Source organism: Urocitellus parryii, chromosome 4 (genome assembly GCF_045843805.1).
Source record: "Urocitellus parryii isolate mUroPar1 chromosome 4, mUroPar1.hap1, whole genome shotgun sequence".
NCBI classification, from domain to species: Eukaryota; Metazoa; Chordata; class Mammalia; order Rodentia; family Sciuridae; genus Urocitellus; species Urocitellus parryii.
The window spans coordinates 63,535,379-63,551,150 of record NC_135534.1 but is presented as its reverse complement, the minus strand read 5'-3'; the positions used below and the strand labels follow the sequence as shown (position 1 = coordinate 63,551,150).

The 15,772-nt window shown below is 54.8% G+C and overlaps 1 protein-coding gene across 2 annotated transcripts in view; it reads left to right on the top strand.

Moving 5' to 3' along the window:
- The first annotated feature begins 13,089 nt into the window (after window positions 1–13,089).
- The window catches only part of Pde2a (phosphodiesterase 2A), a 59,269-nt gene continuing 56,586 nt past the window's right edge, over window positions 13,090–15,772 (top strand). The window contains exon 1 of one of the 2 annotated variants that reach the window (XM_026400963.2): window positions 13,090–13,266. In XM_026400963.2, the coding sequence (XP_026256748.2) occupies window positions 13,135–13,266 (132 nt within the window). In that variant the 5' untranslated portion in view covers window positions 13,090–13,134. The remainder of the gene's footprint in view (window positions 13,267–15,772) is intronic. The other variant, XM_026400964.2, reaches the window with a different exon arrangement.

Genomic DNA, 15,772 nt, shown 5'->3' with positions numbered 1-15,772 from the left:
CACAGAGGCTGGGGGGCAGGGGTTCATCACGGCTCTCAATGACCTCTGCAGCTGGACTGAGCTGGATGCAGATAGGTCCCCGGGAAAGAGTGGGGAAGAGCCTGTGCTCTTCCTCCTCAGTGGGGCTTTGGGAGGGTGAGGGGGGCATGCAGTCCCTTCCCAAGGCCTCAAGACTTCTGTCCCCCATAGCCATTCTGATCAGCTCTGACCAACTCTCCTCACACCTCGCTGGCCTCCCAGGGCTCAGGCGATGAATTAGTGATGACAGCATCCAGCATTGCTATGACGACGGTGTGGTGCTCTTAGTCTCCATTGGGCATGGGAGGCAGAGGCCAGAGACCCCTTTGGCTCTGGGCCTTTGTAATGGTGTGTGTGACAGGCTGGGGCCAAAGGGGTAATAGGCGAGGGGGATGGAGGGAGCATATAGCCAGGGCAGAGGGCCCCTTCTAAAGCGGACAAGAGTCAGTGCAGATTGTGAGATCCAAAGGGATGTTAGAGAGGGTCATTTCCTTGCCTCCTTCCTTCCTTCTTTCATCCCTCCCTCCCTTCCTCCTTTCCCTTCCTTCCACTTTAGAAGAAACCCTATTCTTGTTTGAGCCCCGGGGCTTCCTGCCCTTCCCTCCACCTGGGGAATCAGGCCCAGCTCGACCTCACCCTGGGGAGGTGAGTGAGGTGGGGCAGCCACATTCTAGCTTAGGCCTCAGGGAAGGTTGTGGGAAGCACCAGGGACCCTGCAGAGGCCTGGCTCAGCTCTGCCAGGGGCTCTGCCAAGAGAGGAGGAGGTTCTCCGAGAGAGGAGAGGTGGTGAGGTCTAGAGGTGAAACTGCGTGGGATGGGGAGCAATAGCAGTTCAGAGCAGCCCCATGGTAGCCGAGATCTGCAATGGATTGGGAGAAGTGAATGCCACAAGGAGCTTGCAGATTGTCCCACAGGCAGAGGGGCCCTGAAGATCTCTGTGGTTGCTTGTTTGATTTTTCAATGAGAGGGTTCACTTTAGAGATAGGAAAACTGAGGTCCAGAGAGGTAAAGTGACATGCTCAAGCTCATTTAAGTCCCTAGAGACACCTGAGACTACAGGCTCTGCTCAGGTCCTGCTGGGCCCCAACTAGAATCTCTTGGCCCAGACATGCTAGCCAGAATTTCCCCCAAGCAACCACTGCGTCCACAAGCTGGGGACAGCCATGGGTGACTTTGCTCTCAGTTTGAGTGAAATTTGCATAGGCCAGGCTATGTGGAGGCCCTTCCCGCTTGTGTCAGACATGCTGGCCTGGGTATGTGTGGTGGTGGTGGCGGGGGGCATCCAGGAAACATCTGGAAGTCAGGGACGTGGCTAAGATCAGAAAGGAATTAGGGTCAGAAATTGATTCCAATTAAGTTGGGGGGCTCCCAGCCCAGAGCCCATGCTACATGCCCTCTTCCTCCCACTCCCAGAGACAGCAGCCTGAGTTGGTCACTTGTGGGAGGCAGGGCTATCCCAGAGCCCCTCAGGCTCTCCTCAGGGCTCTTCCTGGCCCCAGAGCCTAACATTGGACCCTCTGGGCAGAGGCTTACCTGGGAAGAAAGAATCCGTTAGCCCCATTGTCCTGATGATGGAACTGAGGTCCAAGGTGACAGTGACTCATTAGGGTCACAAGGGGTCAGTGACTGGGCCGGCCCTGGCTGCCTGGCCCTTGTCTACATATCTGTTCATCCAGCAGCTCTTTCCCCACCCCTCCCCCACCCTACAGCTCAGCCTTGCTGGGCCCGCCAGCCTTGATGGATGGCCCCACAGCCTGGCCTCCCTCCTGCTCCTCTCCGGATGCTGGGCTGTTAGCTTCCTAATCACCAGTTCTGCCTGGTGGCCACCAAGACATCCATCTCCCCTATGGGCTCACTCAGCACAGGTGATTTGGGGGTGTGGGTGGGGAGGGGCCACAGCTAGTCCTACTCTGAGGTTGAGAATTCAGCTGTAGCCCTGCTGTAGGGGACCCAATGATTAGGGAACAACCCGTACCCTCTTTCTGGAGTGCCAGATCCCTCTGGGACCTCCCAAGCACACCTATACATGCACACTCACCCACATGTGGGCTCAGTAACACTAATAAAAGCTTCTGTGTATCAAGAAATTTTATGTCAAACCTTGTGTCAGAGCTCTGTGTGTATAATCCTCTCATCCTATTATCTGGGTAGTATTGATAACCCCACTGCACAGCTAAAGAAACTGATATTCAGAGAGGTTAAGTGACTTACACAGCACACACATACGGGAAATGAAGGGGCTGGGATTCAAACCCGGACCTGGGTGGCTCACACACTGCATTCACAACGCATGCTCCACTGACAGGCCAGTGCATGCGCACATGTTTGTATGTCTGCATAGGGGCACGTTGCACACGTATGCGTGCACGAACACGAGCTCCCATGCTGGCCCTAGCACCACCCTCCACCTGGCCAGGTCCCTGAGAAGGGAAGAGAATGCTGGGCTGTAGAGAGAATGAGGGGACACTGGGCATCATTCCCAGGCTGCCCCAGACTCTCACCCTGCTGTGACACTGGACAGTTGGGGGGCTGCATGGAAGAGGCAGCCTCCAGGCACTGGGAAGGGGAAGTGGGGTGGCAGGTCGATCATCCCTTCAGCGCAGCCTTCCAGGAACGGGGGCCCAGGGGAGTGCTGCACCGCCAGTCGATTTTCTGGGCTGTGGCCCAGACCCAGCGGAAAGCATGTGGGGCGAAGCTGGTACACAGCACCCTCCTTCCCCTACAGGCTCATGTCCCACCCTGCCTTCCCCTGCCAGCCCCACATCCTGCCCCTGCTTCTCTCGTGCCCGCATGAGCACGCCAGACTTGGAAAATCAAAGCCCCTGATCCTGGGCACCCACTGCACACTGCTATCCATCCCTCTCTACCCCAGAGGCAGATATCAGGTGGGTACCATAGGAGCCACCTATGGTGGTGACAGGGATGGTGCAGAGAGATGGGGTCAGCGCATGGCCCTTAAAGACCTCCATGGACTATTTAATGAGATAATAAATGTAAAGTGCGTCATGCCATGGGCCACATAGTAGGTATTTAATTAGTCTTCTCAATCCTCCCTGAGAAATACGGAGAGACGGAAGCTGGCGGGGGTGGGGAGGCACTTCTGAGGTCACTGAGTTCCCAGAGTCTGCTATTGGGGTCCAAGACAGTGTTAAAGCACAGAGAGGTGGGTGGCAGCTGGGTGGGGAAGATTGAGATTAGCATCTGAGTCTAGCTAAATGCTGTCACCCATTCTGACATGGGGAGATGAGGTGTCTAATGCTAAGAGGAGTGGTGGCCAGAACAGGGTTTAAGACCCCCCAACCCTGGTTACCCCCACGTTACCCCCACATCCTTCCTGAGAGAGTCCCCTGAAGACCTGGGTCCCCCCCCCCCAGTCACCCCACCCTGGTCTCTACAGGGCCCTTCAGCTTGCACTGGCCTCAAGAGACCTGGCTTTCCGACCTGGCTCAGTGCCTGCTGGCTGGTGGGGATAGTTAGGGCAAATCAGTTCCCTCCGGGGCCCTTGTTTTCTCGTCTGTACCCCAGGTGTGCTGAGCATTAAATGAGATCTTACCTGTCAAGTGCCTGCCACTTCTCTGGTCCCCAGGGGCCAGGCTGCCCTGGCTTCCCCAGCGCTGGCCTTCCCAAGCCACATCCCTGAGATGAGCAGCTGGGTCATCTCCCCCCCCACCCGGGCTGCCTGCTTCATCCTCGGGGCCTCCGTGTCCCCACACGGGGCCTGTTGTAGAGGGAGAAGTGAAGCCCAGGGCTGGGCTCTGGCCCTCACCAGGGGATCCCACCTTACCCTTTGCCATCTCATCCACCTGCTGGGGGGCAAACGAGCCTTTCTGCACTTCATTCCATGGGCAGCTAAGAAGTGGGCTGACTCCAGGTGGGACTGGGGAGGAGCTCTGGGCTGACATTCTCAAAGCCTGACTTCCCACAGGCTGCTTTAGATACTGCCTCACTCTACAAATTTGGGCCAGAGACATGGGCCCCCTCTCCCGAGTGTCTGTGTCTAGATGAGTCTGTGTCCTGGGGGAGGATCCTGGGTTATGGGGCACAGTGGGCAGATCAAGGAGGCAAGGCCAGGACTGGGGCCAGCTCAGGAATCCAGTGGCCTCAGCGTCCTTGTCCTCATATTTCTGCCATTTTGCCCCTGCCACTGTCAGCTCTGCTCCCAGTTCACAGTGACCCGCCTGCCCTTCTCCCTTCCTACTTCTCTTCTCCTTTATCGCTGCCTCTCTATTGCCACCCCCTCAGGCTCATTTCTTTCTGTCACAAGTCTGTCCATCTCTGTCACTCCCCTTCGACTCTCCCGGACTCTCTGGCACACCCTCCCCACCCCTTGGGGATGGACAGGGGCCTCTCTGGGAGTTGGTCCTTCTCAGCCACTTGTCTCTGGCTCTCTGTGACTGGCCAGCTCTATCTGCTTCCACCTTCCTGCACCTCTCCGTTTATAGTCCCAGACTCCCTTTGTCTGGCTCTGCATGTTTCTCTGCCCTTATGTCTGGGTCTCCTCTCTCCAGTCCTGTCTGATCTTCACCTTCTTCCCCTGGCAATTGCAGGGCATCAGGTCCAGCCCTTCACCCCAGAGAGAGCACAAGGTCACCCTCCTCCTTCCTGCTGGCTGCTTGGGAAGCCCCCGACAAAGCCCTCTGCCCCACACCATGCCTCTTGCTTCCCTTGTTGCTAGGCCCTGGGCTGGCAGCACCTGGCTTCCATAGCGACGGGTGCTTAGAAACGGAATGCCACATCTCCTAGTCCCACCACAGGAGCCTTTGCCTATCAAGTGACTTTGGATCAATCAGGAAGTGTGGCTGGGCTCCAGGCTGCCTCTGGCTTGGGAAGGAAAGAGAAGAGGGGACCTTGGCCTCTGCCTTCTGGAGCGTGGGGACTGCTGGGATGGGAGGAGCTGCTCTGGTGTGGCCCCAAAGCCAAGCAGGCAACCGGGAGGGAGGCCCTGGACTCTTCTCCCCGGAGTCAGTCTGCTGCAAGAGAGCCAGCTTGGGAGCCCAGAGGGGCCACGCCCAGATTGCTGTTCTGCCATTTCTAATTGTGTGACTTTAGACAAATGACCTCAGTCCTGGAGCCTCAGTTTTGTCAACTGAAAAGTGGGGCTAACATCATGGAGAGTAAATGAGAGAATAGATCAGGAGGGCCTTTGCTTAGAAGGTGGTCATGAATGGTCATGCCCCTCCCTTACCCTGTAAAGGTGTTTCATTGGCACGAAGGGGGCAGGTCTCTCCAGCAAAGGGATTGGAATAATCTAGGGTGGAGGTGCTGGAGTGCATCTCACACTGGGGCTGGCCCTGTCCCTTCTTGTCCCCACACTCCAGGGCTGCCCATGGCATTTCCTGGCTTCCCCAACCCCTGCTCTCAGGGGTCCCCACTGTGGGCATGTGCAGGGCTTCCTGGGACCTGCCCCTTCCCTGATCTTCACAGAGGCTCAAGCCCACAGACCCCTGGTTCAGAGGGACATGGAGACCAAGGTGCTGGAGTCCCGGAATCAGGACATCCTGGGTGGTTAGGATAATAGGACGATGGGACCTTAGGCTCCTGCACTGTGAGGACCCCAGCTTCTCAAATCCATACAGTGTAAGAAGCACGGACTCTGAATAATAGGACATTGTAATAGAAAGTGATCTTTTTCTTTTTAAAACATGAGGCTCTCAGAGTTCTTGCAGCCTTGGTCACAGACTGGGACCTCCCTGTATGATGGTTTCTGAGTTGGCAGGGAATTTTCAGAGCATGGGGCCATTGGTTCCCGAAGCTTAGATTTTCTCCCCTCAGTATCTCTGATGGGCTCAGCTCTAAACAGCCCTGGGTGTGAGTATATTGAGGGGCACTAGAGTTGGTGTCTGATTGCAGCCTGGGTACTCATGAAGCATAGCCAGCCCAGGGATAGCTGGTGGTAGTGAGTGGGGACTGGGTAGCTTGATGGGTAGGGCTCTTGACCAAGGACCAGCCTGCCCTGTTCACCCACCCAGCCTGCCAGCTAGGGCTCAGGAGGAAGCATCTCCTGTGGTAGTCCTTGAGGGGAGCCAGAGCTGCCCCTCCTAGTCCTACAGACTGAAGGTCAGGAGGAGCCAGAAGGAGGGAAGGAAATGGGGCAGGAAGTAGTAAACCTTTATCTGAGCTGGGCTGGGCTCCTCCTTCCCATATCTACCCAAGGCTGGAAATGTTGCTAAGTTGTTCTGAACCCTGGGATCTGCCTCTCCTTCTGCTGGACTGACTCCCTTCCAGCTCCCCATGGGGGTGCATGTTTCAGGAGATTCAGGGTTGACAGGATGGTGCCGGGAGAGGAGTCAGGCACAGCCATCCCATAGGGGACAGAGCTGTCTGGGAAGAGGGTGAGCTTCCTGTCCCAGGAAGTATGCAAGCAGGAGCTGGATAGCCAGTCCAAGTGACTTCTGAAAGGGGTTCAGATGGGAGAGAGAAGGAAGTCTGGAGGCCTCTTCTTTCAGACAGTGAGGTGTGGTTGTCCTCGGCGGCCCTACCTTCCAGACATCCCTGAACCTCATAGAGGGGTTGTTACACCCTGGGCTTTGCTGAGTACTCGGCCCTACTCCCAGGTCTGTCCCCTTCTTGCTGTCTGTGCCCAGTTGCATGCTGGGCATGAGCACATGGAGCTGAATCAGACCCAGCCTCTGGCTAGAGGAGCCCCAGTCTGAGGCACACAGGGCTGGGCAGGAGAGGAACCAATAGAGTCGGGGAAGTCCCACACAATGGGAGTTAAACCAGGCTGGCAGGAAGGTTCTACCATGATTCCTGATATGGTTTTTGAGTAATTCTTCTAGGTGAGGACTTCTAGGAGCTGGGGACAGTGAGAAAAATAGGGAAAAAGTCCTGTCCCCTGAGTTGACAGCATCGTGGGAGGTTGAACATCTCCAGCGGGAGGACTGCTGGAGGGGTGGGGAGTGTGGCCCTCAGGCAGTGTGGACGGGGGAGGGGAGGCCTGGCCTAGGCTTAAGGTCCTAGAACAGCTTCCAGGTTGGGACCAGGGTTCCCACTGTGCCCCTTGGGCAGGGGGAGCCATGTTGGTGTAAAGGAGGTAGCACTGGGCATAGAACAGGTGACTCCAGCAGGGGGGGGGCATTGAGAGGGAGGCCCACCTGTGCCTCTGTGTGTCAGAGCCAGGGGGCCTGGGTGTGGGGGTGGTCAGGGGCGTTGTGTGTGCATGTCTGTGGAAAAGCTCTGATGGCGTGTAGGGGTGTGTGTGTGGTGTGTGGGGCCCAGCCTTGTGTAGAGGAAGGATCTTGGGGTTTGTGGATGATGGGAACAGATAGCGAGGCCTAAGGTGTGCCGAGGTCTAGTCCCCAGACCTCAGTCCTGTACTAGTCCTTCAGGTCCTGGACTAGTCCTAGACTAGAATCTGATGGTTTCCTTCCCCTTGAAGGGCCATGGAACTGGCCATCTGCTGCAAACAAGGTAAATGTAGATGCAAAAACATGGAAATGATGAGATGTGTGGCTGACCCACCCCATGTGCCCTCATCCCTGGGCCTCAGGTCACCCAGCCTGTGCTCTTCCTGACTCAGAGCTGATGACAGCGCTCTACGAGAGGCCCTGCCCACCCAGAGCCGAAACCCATACTGTCCCCAGTACCTCCTCTCTCTGTCTCCACTCCTCCAACTGCAGCCCCAGCCAGTGGACACAATGCCAGTGGCCACGGGCAGTACCTCTGTCAGTTGTGAACTAGAATACAAACATGTGCACATATTCACACATAGTGCATGCACACAACATACTGGAGACTTGTACATACACAACTGCACACACATGTATACACTCCTGTAGACACACATGTGTGACTGGGCTCACACATTAAGTGCGGGTAAATAAAGGAAGTATCACTCACCCTCACAAAGATACGAACTTACTGTGCTCACACCCTCTCCCATTTTCCTACTTATGCTCACAGACCTGGGTGCAGAACCTTACACACCTGAGCACACACACACAGCTCTCAAAGGGTGGTTGGCCCTGCCCAGGTGCACCCCCATGCCCACACCAGGGCTAAAGTGTTGAGGACAGGATCTGTAGGCAGAAGCTGCAGAAATGCCAGCTTCCTTCCAGGAAGCCTCAGGACAGTTACGGTACAGAACCCCCAAAGAGAACAAGGGGCCCCTCTTTTAGTTCATGGGCTCCACCCCAGGTCATGGAGAGATGGAGTCACAAACCCCCTCCTGAGGAGCCTCCCATATTGAAATCTGGTCCTTTCTCATAGTCCTTGGCCTGGTGTGCCTGGATCCTGCCTCCCTCCACCTCAGCTGCCTGGCCCCTCCACAAGAACCAGGCCAACTTCACAGCTGCAGAGAAGTGTGAGGTTAGAGGGGACCCGAGCCTTGCCTGAGGTCACCCAGGAAAGGCTTGGATTTGAACCTGGGCTTCTTGGGTTTGAACGTGGTCATCAGTAGGATAGGTGCACATCAGGCACAAGACAGACTCGCAGAAGCAAGATGCAAGATCATGGGGAGTGGGATTAGATTTGGACTCTACTGAGGGTCTGTCATGCCCATCATGAAAGATGGAGAGATGCTGAGATAGAAACTATCTTTTACTTAACTCTACAGTTAAGTTCCCAGCCCGGGAAGGACTGTGGAGAGATGCAAGGAAGGATTGGAGACAGTTCCTGACCTTGGGGAGGGCTGGAGATAAGTAAGGAAGGGAGAGGATGGTGTCTATTGGAAAGATCTAGGTGGTTCTACTTCTCATTGGATCAGAGTTTTCCTCTTGTGTCTCAGAAGATCTGACTTTTAAGTTCTTTATCCTCAGTACCTGGTAGGGAGTACATTCTCAATAAATACTTGTAGCATGAATGAATGAACAAATGCTTGATGTTGACAGGCAGATATGCCCTTGGAAGGGCATTCAACATGGGAGGGGAATAAGTTGAGCAAAAGCAAGGAGGTAAGGCCAGGCACGGTTGTGCACACCTGTAAATCCCAGAAGCTTGGGAGGCTGAGGCAGGAGGATCGCCAGTTCAAAGCCAACCTCAGCAACTTAGCGAGGACTTGAGCAACTCAGTGAGACCCTGACTCTAAATAAAATATGAAAAAGGGCTGGAGCTGCTGGGGTTGTAGCTCAGTGGGAGAGCACTTACCGAACACATGTGAGGGCTTGGGTTCGATCCTCATCACCACATAAAAATAAATAAATAAAGATGTTGTGTCCATCTACAACTAAAAAAAAAAGGGGGGGGATATGGCTCAGTGACTAAGTACCCCTGGGTTCAAGCCCCAGTACCCCCCCAAAAAATTAAAATAAATAAGCAAGGTACAGCTTATAGGAGTCAGGCATGGCCGATGGTACAAAGGGGTAGGAGAAGCTCACTCAGGGATGAGCCTTGTGTGCTGTGCTGAGGGGTTGGATGTTGGAGATCATGGGGAGCCACTGCAGGTGTGAGCAATGGGTCTATGTGGCCAGAGCCACTCTGCCTTGGAGGGCTTCAGCTGCACACCAGAGGTTCATTCTAAGTGTCAAGAGTACTGGGTGTGGAGTCAGTAACCTGGTACAGGTTTCTATACTGACCAGCTGGGTGAGCTTGGGCAAGAGTCTCTACTTCTCAGAACCTCATTTTCTTATTTATAACTTAGAGTCGAAGAAGTGCCTCCTAAAGAGATGCTCTGTAAGGTCAGGGCCCACTTGTGGGATTATGATTAATGTTGTTACTATTAGAAACAAAGCGGGGCTGATTTCTGGAAGAGGCCTGAGATCAAAGGGGCCTAGGACTCAAATGAGTCATTTTCTCCTGAAATACCAGTCTGGGGTAGCTGTGCTGCTCCAAGTGGCCCCTAAGGTTAGAGATGAGCGAAGGTCCAGGGACTGGGGACATAGGATTCTCAACCACTGCATTGTTGGGATCCTAAAGAGAACTAGGTAAATCCATTTTTTTTCCACCAGCCTTTGCTTAAGAGGCAAGGCATATATCAGGCCCAGACTGGAAACAGAGAGCCAGGATTTGAATTTTGGCTCCACTGTTACTAGCTATGTGACTATAGGTAAGTCAGTCTCTCTAGACTTAGTGCCTCAGTCTTCCTGTAAAATGACTAATAATAGGCCCAGCTTTATATCACTGTTGAAAAATAAAATGTGAGGCATATAATAAGTACTCCATAAATGCCAAAGCTTCCCAGCCCCAGATATATGCACTTAGCCCTCAGGGGCCAGCCCTGATGCTTGTCTCCATGGAATGGAGATCAGCCAGGGATGAGATGCATCTATTCCATGACCCTCAGACCAGGCAGCAGATTGGAATAATCTAGGAGAATTTAAAAGGTATCTGGGATAGGGTTCTAGGCAACAACCTTTTAAAATGCTTCCAAGTGATTCCAATTCGAGCCAGGGTGCGAAGCCAGCACAGTATCACAGAATGTAGAGCTGGAGTGGGGGCAGGGATCTATTGGGGAACAGAGGAGTACTAATCTTGGAACAGAGGTCACTTCCTAGCTATGAGAGCTCGGCAAGGCCATTCCCCTGGCAATATGGAGGAGCTTTGGTTGCTTCCACTGGGATGGGGCTGGTTGGAGAATTTCAAGGATTTCATGAGAGAATGTTTACAAAAGGACTCCACATCCTACTAAGCTCTAAAAGAAATAAATATGGTTGTTTATTGAACCTAGTATGCTAACATGTCACAGATAGGGAAATTGGGACCCAGAGAGATACAGCAGCCTGCCTAGAATCACACAGCAAGTCTATGCCAGAGTTAGGACTCAAATCCTCTGAGGGATCTTTGAATCTGAAAAACAGACACAGAAAGAATCTGAGTTAAGGGAGACATAGAGCATGCATCTGGGAGTCTAGTTATTGAGCTCAGTATGAGAGACTCAAGTAAGATTTAAGGAATAACTCAACAGTGGAGTGATGTGGAGGCCCTGTTTAGAGTGGTAGCTGTGCCAGGCCAGGGCTGGGTCTTGATTTATAGGGCCTCTCCTAAGAAACAAGTAGCTCTGGCCAGTGACCAATAACAGATACCTCCTGGGCACCGTCATCCTACCCAGGCTATCGAAAGCCCAGGACTGAGCTGGTGACACGTGTTTGAGACTTGACAAGACTAACTGTGCACTGGGATTGGGGCTCAGACTTGGTCTTCACCATAGCCCTGACATTGTTCCTCCCCTTTTGCAGAGGAGGAAACTGAGGCCTCCAAAGGGAAGGAAGGCCCTTTTGGGGGCCAGGCCTTCACATATCTTAGATTGTATGATATTCTCTTCAGTGTTAATTAGGACAGATTGCCCTATTTTAAAGATGCAGTAAAATACTTTGGCTTGGTCCATGTCACTTATTCTCCACCTCTCTTCAAGATTCCAGACATGATTCCCAGGAAAGACACAAAAAGTGCCACAGAGATGACTAAGGTAGTAATGGGGAAGGTATCCTGGAGGAGGTGTGCCTCCAAACTGTCCCTGAATGACAGGCAGGCTGAAAGGATGCCCAAAAGCCTGGGGATTGTGTGGCATGGGCAAAGTCTGGAGATGAGAATGAGTGGGTCCCTGATCTGTGTGGAGTAAGAAGTATAGATGAGAAGGTGGGAGCAAAGCTGGGTCAGGGTGGAAGGAGAGTCTGGCATGTCAGGCTGAGGGTTTGGGCTTTATTGTGCTGGTTGTAGCCAGCCACTGAGTGTTTCAATAGGGGAAGAAACATATTTAGATCCCTGCCTCAGAAAGGTGGGACAATGCTGTCATGGAGGGTCACCCTCTGAGCTATTGGGACAGCCAGGACTCTGCCAAGCTGGTACCAGGTGCCTGGACTGTGTCCAGGACTGGGCTCAGTGACTCAACGTTGAGGAAATCACTCCCCAGGGGGAAAGGGCCCAGATGAATCATCTGAGTGGGGGGCCGCTGAGAGGCTGGGGGCTCCCTGAGTCACCGTCCTGGGATCGGGAGGGGGAAAGTGACAGAGAGAGGTGTCGGCAGTGCAGTGGAAAGGATTCAGGTCAGACTACAGCAGAGAGCTGCCCAGGGGCTCTGTCTGCCTTCTCATCATTCCGGACTTGATCCTCCTGGCAGTCTTGAGCAGGATATGGGAAAACTGAGGCCCAGAAAGGTGGGGAGGGGATCTGACCAAGGTCATTCAGCAAGTCGCTGGCAAAAAGCCAGACGAGACCCACACTCACCCTTCTGTTCAGGCACATCCCACCGCCTCAGGTGCTCTCACGGAAAGTGGAGGCTAGGAACAGTGTTGGTCCAGACAGGGAGCTGAGCCGGGTTATAACCCACCAACCTCCTCTCAATTCCGCCAAGCCAACTGCAACTGGGGCCGGGTTGCGCCACTGCGATTAAACACCAGGGGGCGCAGGAGGGTCACTGCTGCCGCAGGCGCCTGAGCACAGAGGCCGCTCTGCAGAGGAAAACGCTCCCGGCGCGCGGGTCTCACCGCGGAACTGCGGACAGCGTGGCCCTGAGGCTTGCACCCTCTCCAGGCTCCCGGACGCCGATGCAGACCCGCCTGTCACTCCTGGGGGCTAGGTGCCCCCACCCCGCACTTAGGAAGGGTGCGCCTGTGTGTCTGTGCGCACGTGTCTCCCTCGCAGATTTGCTACTGCTTCAGGGCTTGTCCGTCTTGGAGCGACCTCTAAAATTCTCCCTGACTTCCCTCTTCCTTCTGGGTCGGAGGGAGAGGAGCAAGTCCAGGGCTCTGTAGTGTCCGCGATCCCCTCCTCCTTCTCCCTTCTTCGCTCCCACCCCGGACCGCGTTTCTCTTGGCCAGGGAGCTCTGGCCCCGCCCAGGACTAAAGTGTAGGGGAGGGGATGTGGCCGGGGCACCAAGCTCTGAGAAGCGACCCCTGAGAGAGAGGGAAAGGAATGGTGATGGGGCAAGGGAGGGGAGCGAAGGCTGAGCGCCGGCTTCCAGGAGGGGATCCTAATAGCCGATAGGCTGGAAGAGTCTAGGGAGGGGCGAGATGAGGGAGGGACGAGGCGGCAGGGGTCTTGGGGGGTCCGAAGATCCCGCTAGCTGAGAGGTGCCGTCCCCTGTTGCCGGGAGGAGGGCGGGGCTGGAGCGGACTGGGGGCGGGCCGGGGGCGGGCCGGGGCGGGGCCGGGGCGGACACTCCCGCGGACCGGGCGAAGCTGTCGCGGACGCGCTGACCGAGCGCAGCGGCCGGGCCGGCGGGCGGGCGGGCTGCTGCGAGCATGGTCCTGGTGCTGCACCACATCCTCATCGCTGTTGTCCAATTCCTCAGGCGGGGCCAGCAGGTCTTCCTCAAGCCGGACGAGCCGCCGCCGCCGCCGCCACCGCCGCAGCTATGCGCCGACAACCTGCAGGTAGGGGGGCCCCCCCATTCTGGGAACAGCGAGAACCGGGTGTCCGGGGAGCGCCTGGCAGGACCGGGTCCTCTACCGAGTGTGTAGTGGCCAGTTCCACCGTCCCCTCTCCCCTGAGTCCCCTGAACCCTCCTGGGGAGAGGACCCCTCCCCTAGTTCTGATCCCCACTTCTGTGCTAGGACAGCAGCCCATATCCAGAAGGAGCCCTTGAACCCCCACCTTTCAGTCTAAATGCCACCCTAGACTCCGAATCCTATTTGGATCCAGTACTCCACCCCAAGCGCCAAACTCCTAATCCACAGTGGGACCCCAGTTCACACCGCTCTACTCAAGTCTGCAACACCTACCCCCAGAGTAGTGGAGGACCCCTTCCCAAACCCGGAAGCCTCCACTGGGTATACCAGACTGCTGGCACACACAGACCACCTGAACCCCTATCTGCCCTGTGGCCAGATCTCAGTTGGTGCCTCACCCCAAGACCTGAACCTCCACTCCACAGCCTCAACTGTACCCCCAGATTCCCACTCAAACATCTAGACTTTAGTCCTCAGCCCAAACTCCACCTCAGGGTCCAAACCACCTTCCCTCTGGGCTTTTCTCCCCTGTGGAACTCTTCCTCCACATTCCTTCCCTCTCTCTTGTATAGAAAACCCCCCTAGCCTTTTCCTGCTGGTATCCCCCTTCTCTTGTTTCTCTCTGGGTGTGGTGGTCCTACTTTATTCTCTTGGTTTCTCCTTGGGTTTCTCACTTACTCTTGGGCTCTCTCTCTGCCTCTCTGCTTCTCTCCTGTGTGCCCACCTTTTTGGGTCTATTCGTCTCTCCAGTTTTTCCAGGTCTCTCTTTATTCTAGGAACTCTCTTCTCTCTCTCTCTCTCTCTCTCTCTCTCTCTCTCTCTCTCTCTCTCGTTATTCTTCCCCCTTATGTGTGCCTCTGCTTTAGGATAAAGAGAGGACAGGTTCAGAGAACAGGGCTGCTGTCCCAGGACCTGCACCCCTCCCCATGTTCTCAGGACTGGCACTACGTGAGCTCTGGTAGAAGGACCTAAACATGGAGTGTGCTGCCCTCGGGTGGTGCCCAGAGATCTAAAGAGGGTGGAGATCACGTGGCAGCACTGGCATTGGTAACTTATAACCCCCTCATCCCTGCTGTGCTGGTCTTGACGGAGGCAGCTGGGGATTTGGGGATGGGGGAGACAGTCATCTGGGCGAGTCTGGGGTGTATGTGTTTGTGTGTGGCATGGGCTGGGTTGCATGTGTTAGTGTGCCTGATGTGTACTCGTGTGTTGTACTCTGTATGATCATGTCATCATGAGTGGGATTATGGTGAATGTGGCATTGTGGGTCTTTGGCGTTGTAAGCTGTGTATGGCTAGAGAGGCAGTGTTGTGGGTGTGGAGTGGGAGCTGGGTGTGTGTCTGTTATGTGTCTGTCATTGTGGGGTGGAGTTGTGGGGCAGCTTGCATAGGGATTGCATGTGTGGTTGTGTATGTTATTGGCTATTGTGTGTATTGTTATTGGCTATTGCCTGTCCCTTGGTGGGGACATGATGGGTTTTCCTGGATGTTTTGTCAGAGAGGTGCTAGAGGTGGGTGGTGTGTGTCCACGTGTGTCAGTGTCTACCTGATGGTTTAGAGTCACTGTGGTACAATCTGGGTTTGCTTGGGGAACACATAAGGACCTGTGTGTTGGTGTTTGTGTGTAGTGGTGGCTGTTTGTGCATCCCTGGACAGGCAAGGCTGCAGCTAGAGCCAAGAGGTTGGTGGACCAAGAACGGGGTAGGAGGGTGGTAGGAGGAGGCAGTGGGCAGGCAGGATTGTCTGTGCTGAGGGGCTTTGTGTGCCCATAAATGTGTGACATTAAGTGTTTACATTATCTATGCAGGGTGTGTCTGCATGTGCCTCGTGTCTGGGTGGTGTGTGTGTTGAATTTAATTGGATGATGTGTCTATGGTTGGGAGGTGAGTGTGAGGTGTGTGAGGTGCCTGGTGGGAGATGGAGTGTGAGTGTGGCATGCAGTGTGGGTGTGTGAGCTGTGTGACTTTTCAGCGTAAGGTGTGGAATCTGTGATCTTTTCTCCCTGTGAGCTGTGTAGTGAGATGTGAGGTGTGTCCAGTGACTAGGGGTGTGTGTGTGTGTGTGTGTGTGTGTGTGTGTGTAGGGCTGTAGAATATGCTGCAGGGGGTAAGGAAAGTGTGTAGTATGAGGAACGAGGCATGTTATATTTGGGGTGAGTGTATAGAATATAGTAGGTGCCTCATAAATGTTTGAGGAGTGACGTGTCTTTACAGGGGGGTCTTGGCTGCCATCCTGTCTCTCCCTCCCTCCCTCCCATAAGGTCCCTAGAGATGCCCTCCCATGCCCCGTGCCTCCCCCACGCTGCCCCTACCCTTTGCCCTTTATCCTCCTCACTTTGACCAAAGCCTTTGTCTTGGGTTTCCTGCTGAGCAGGCGCTGGACAGGCAGGCGGCAGGCGATGTCGCAGTCCGGGAACCTTTGTTCTTTTCCTC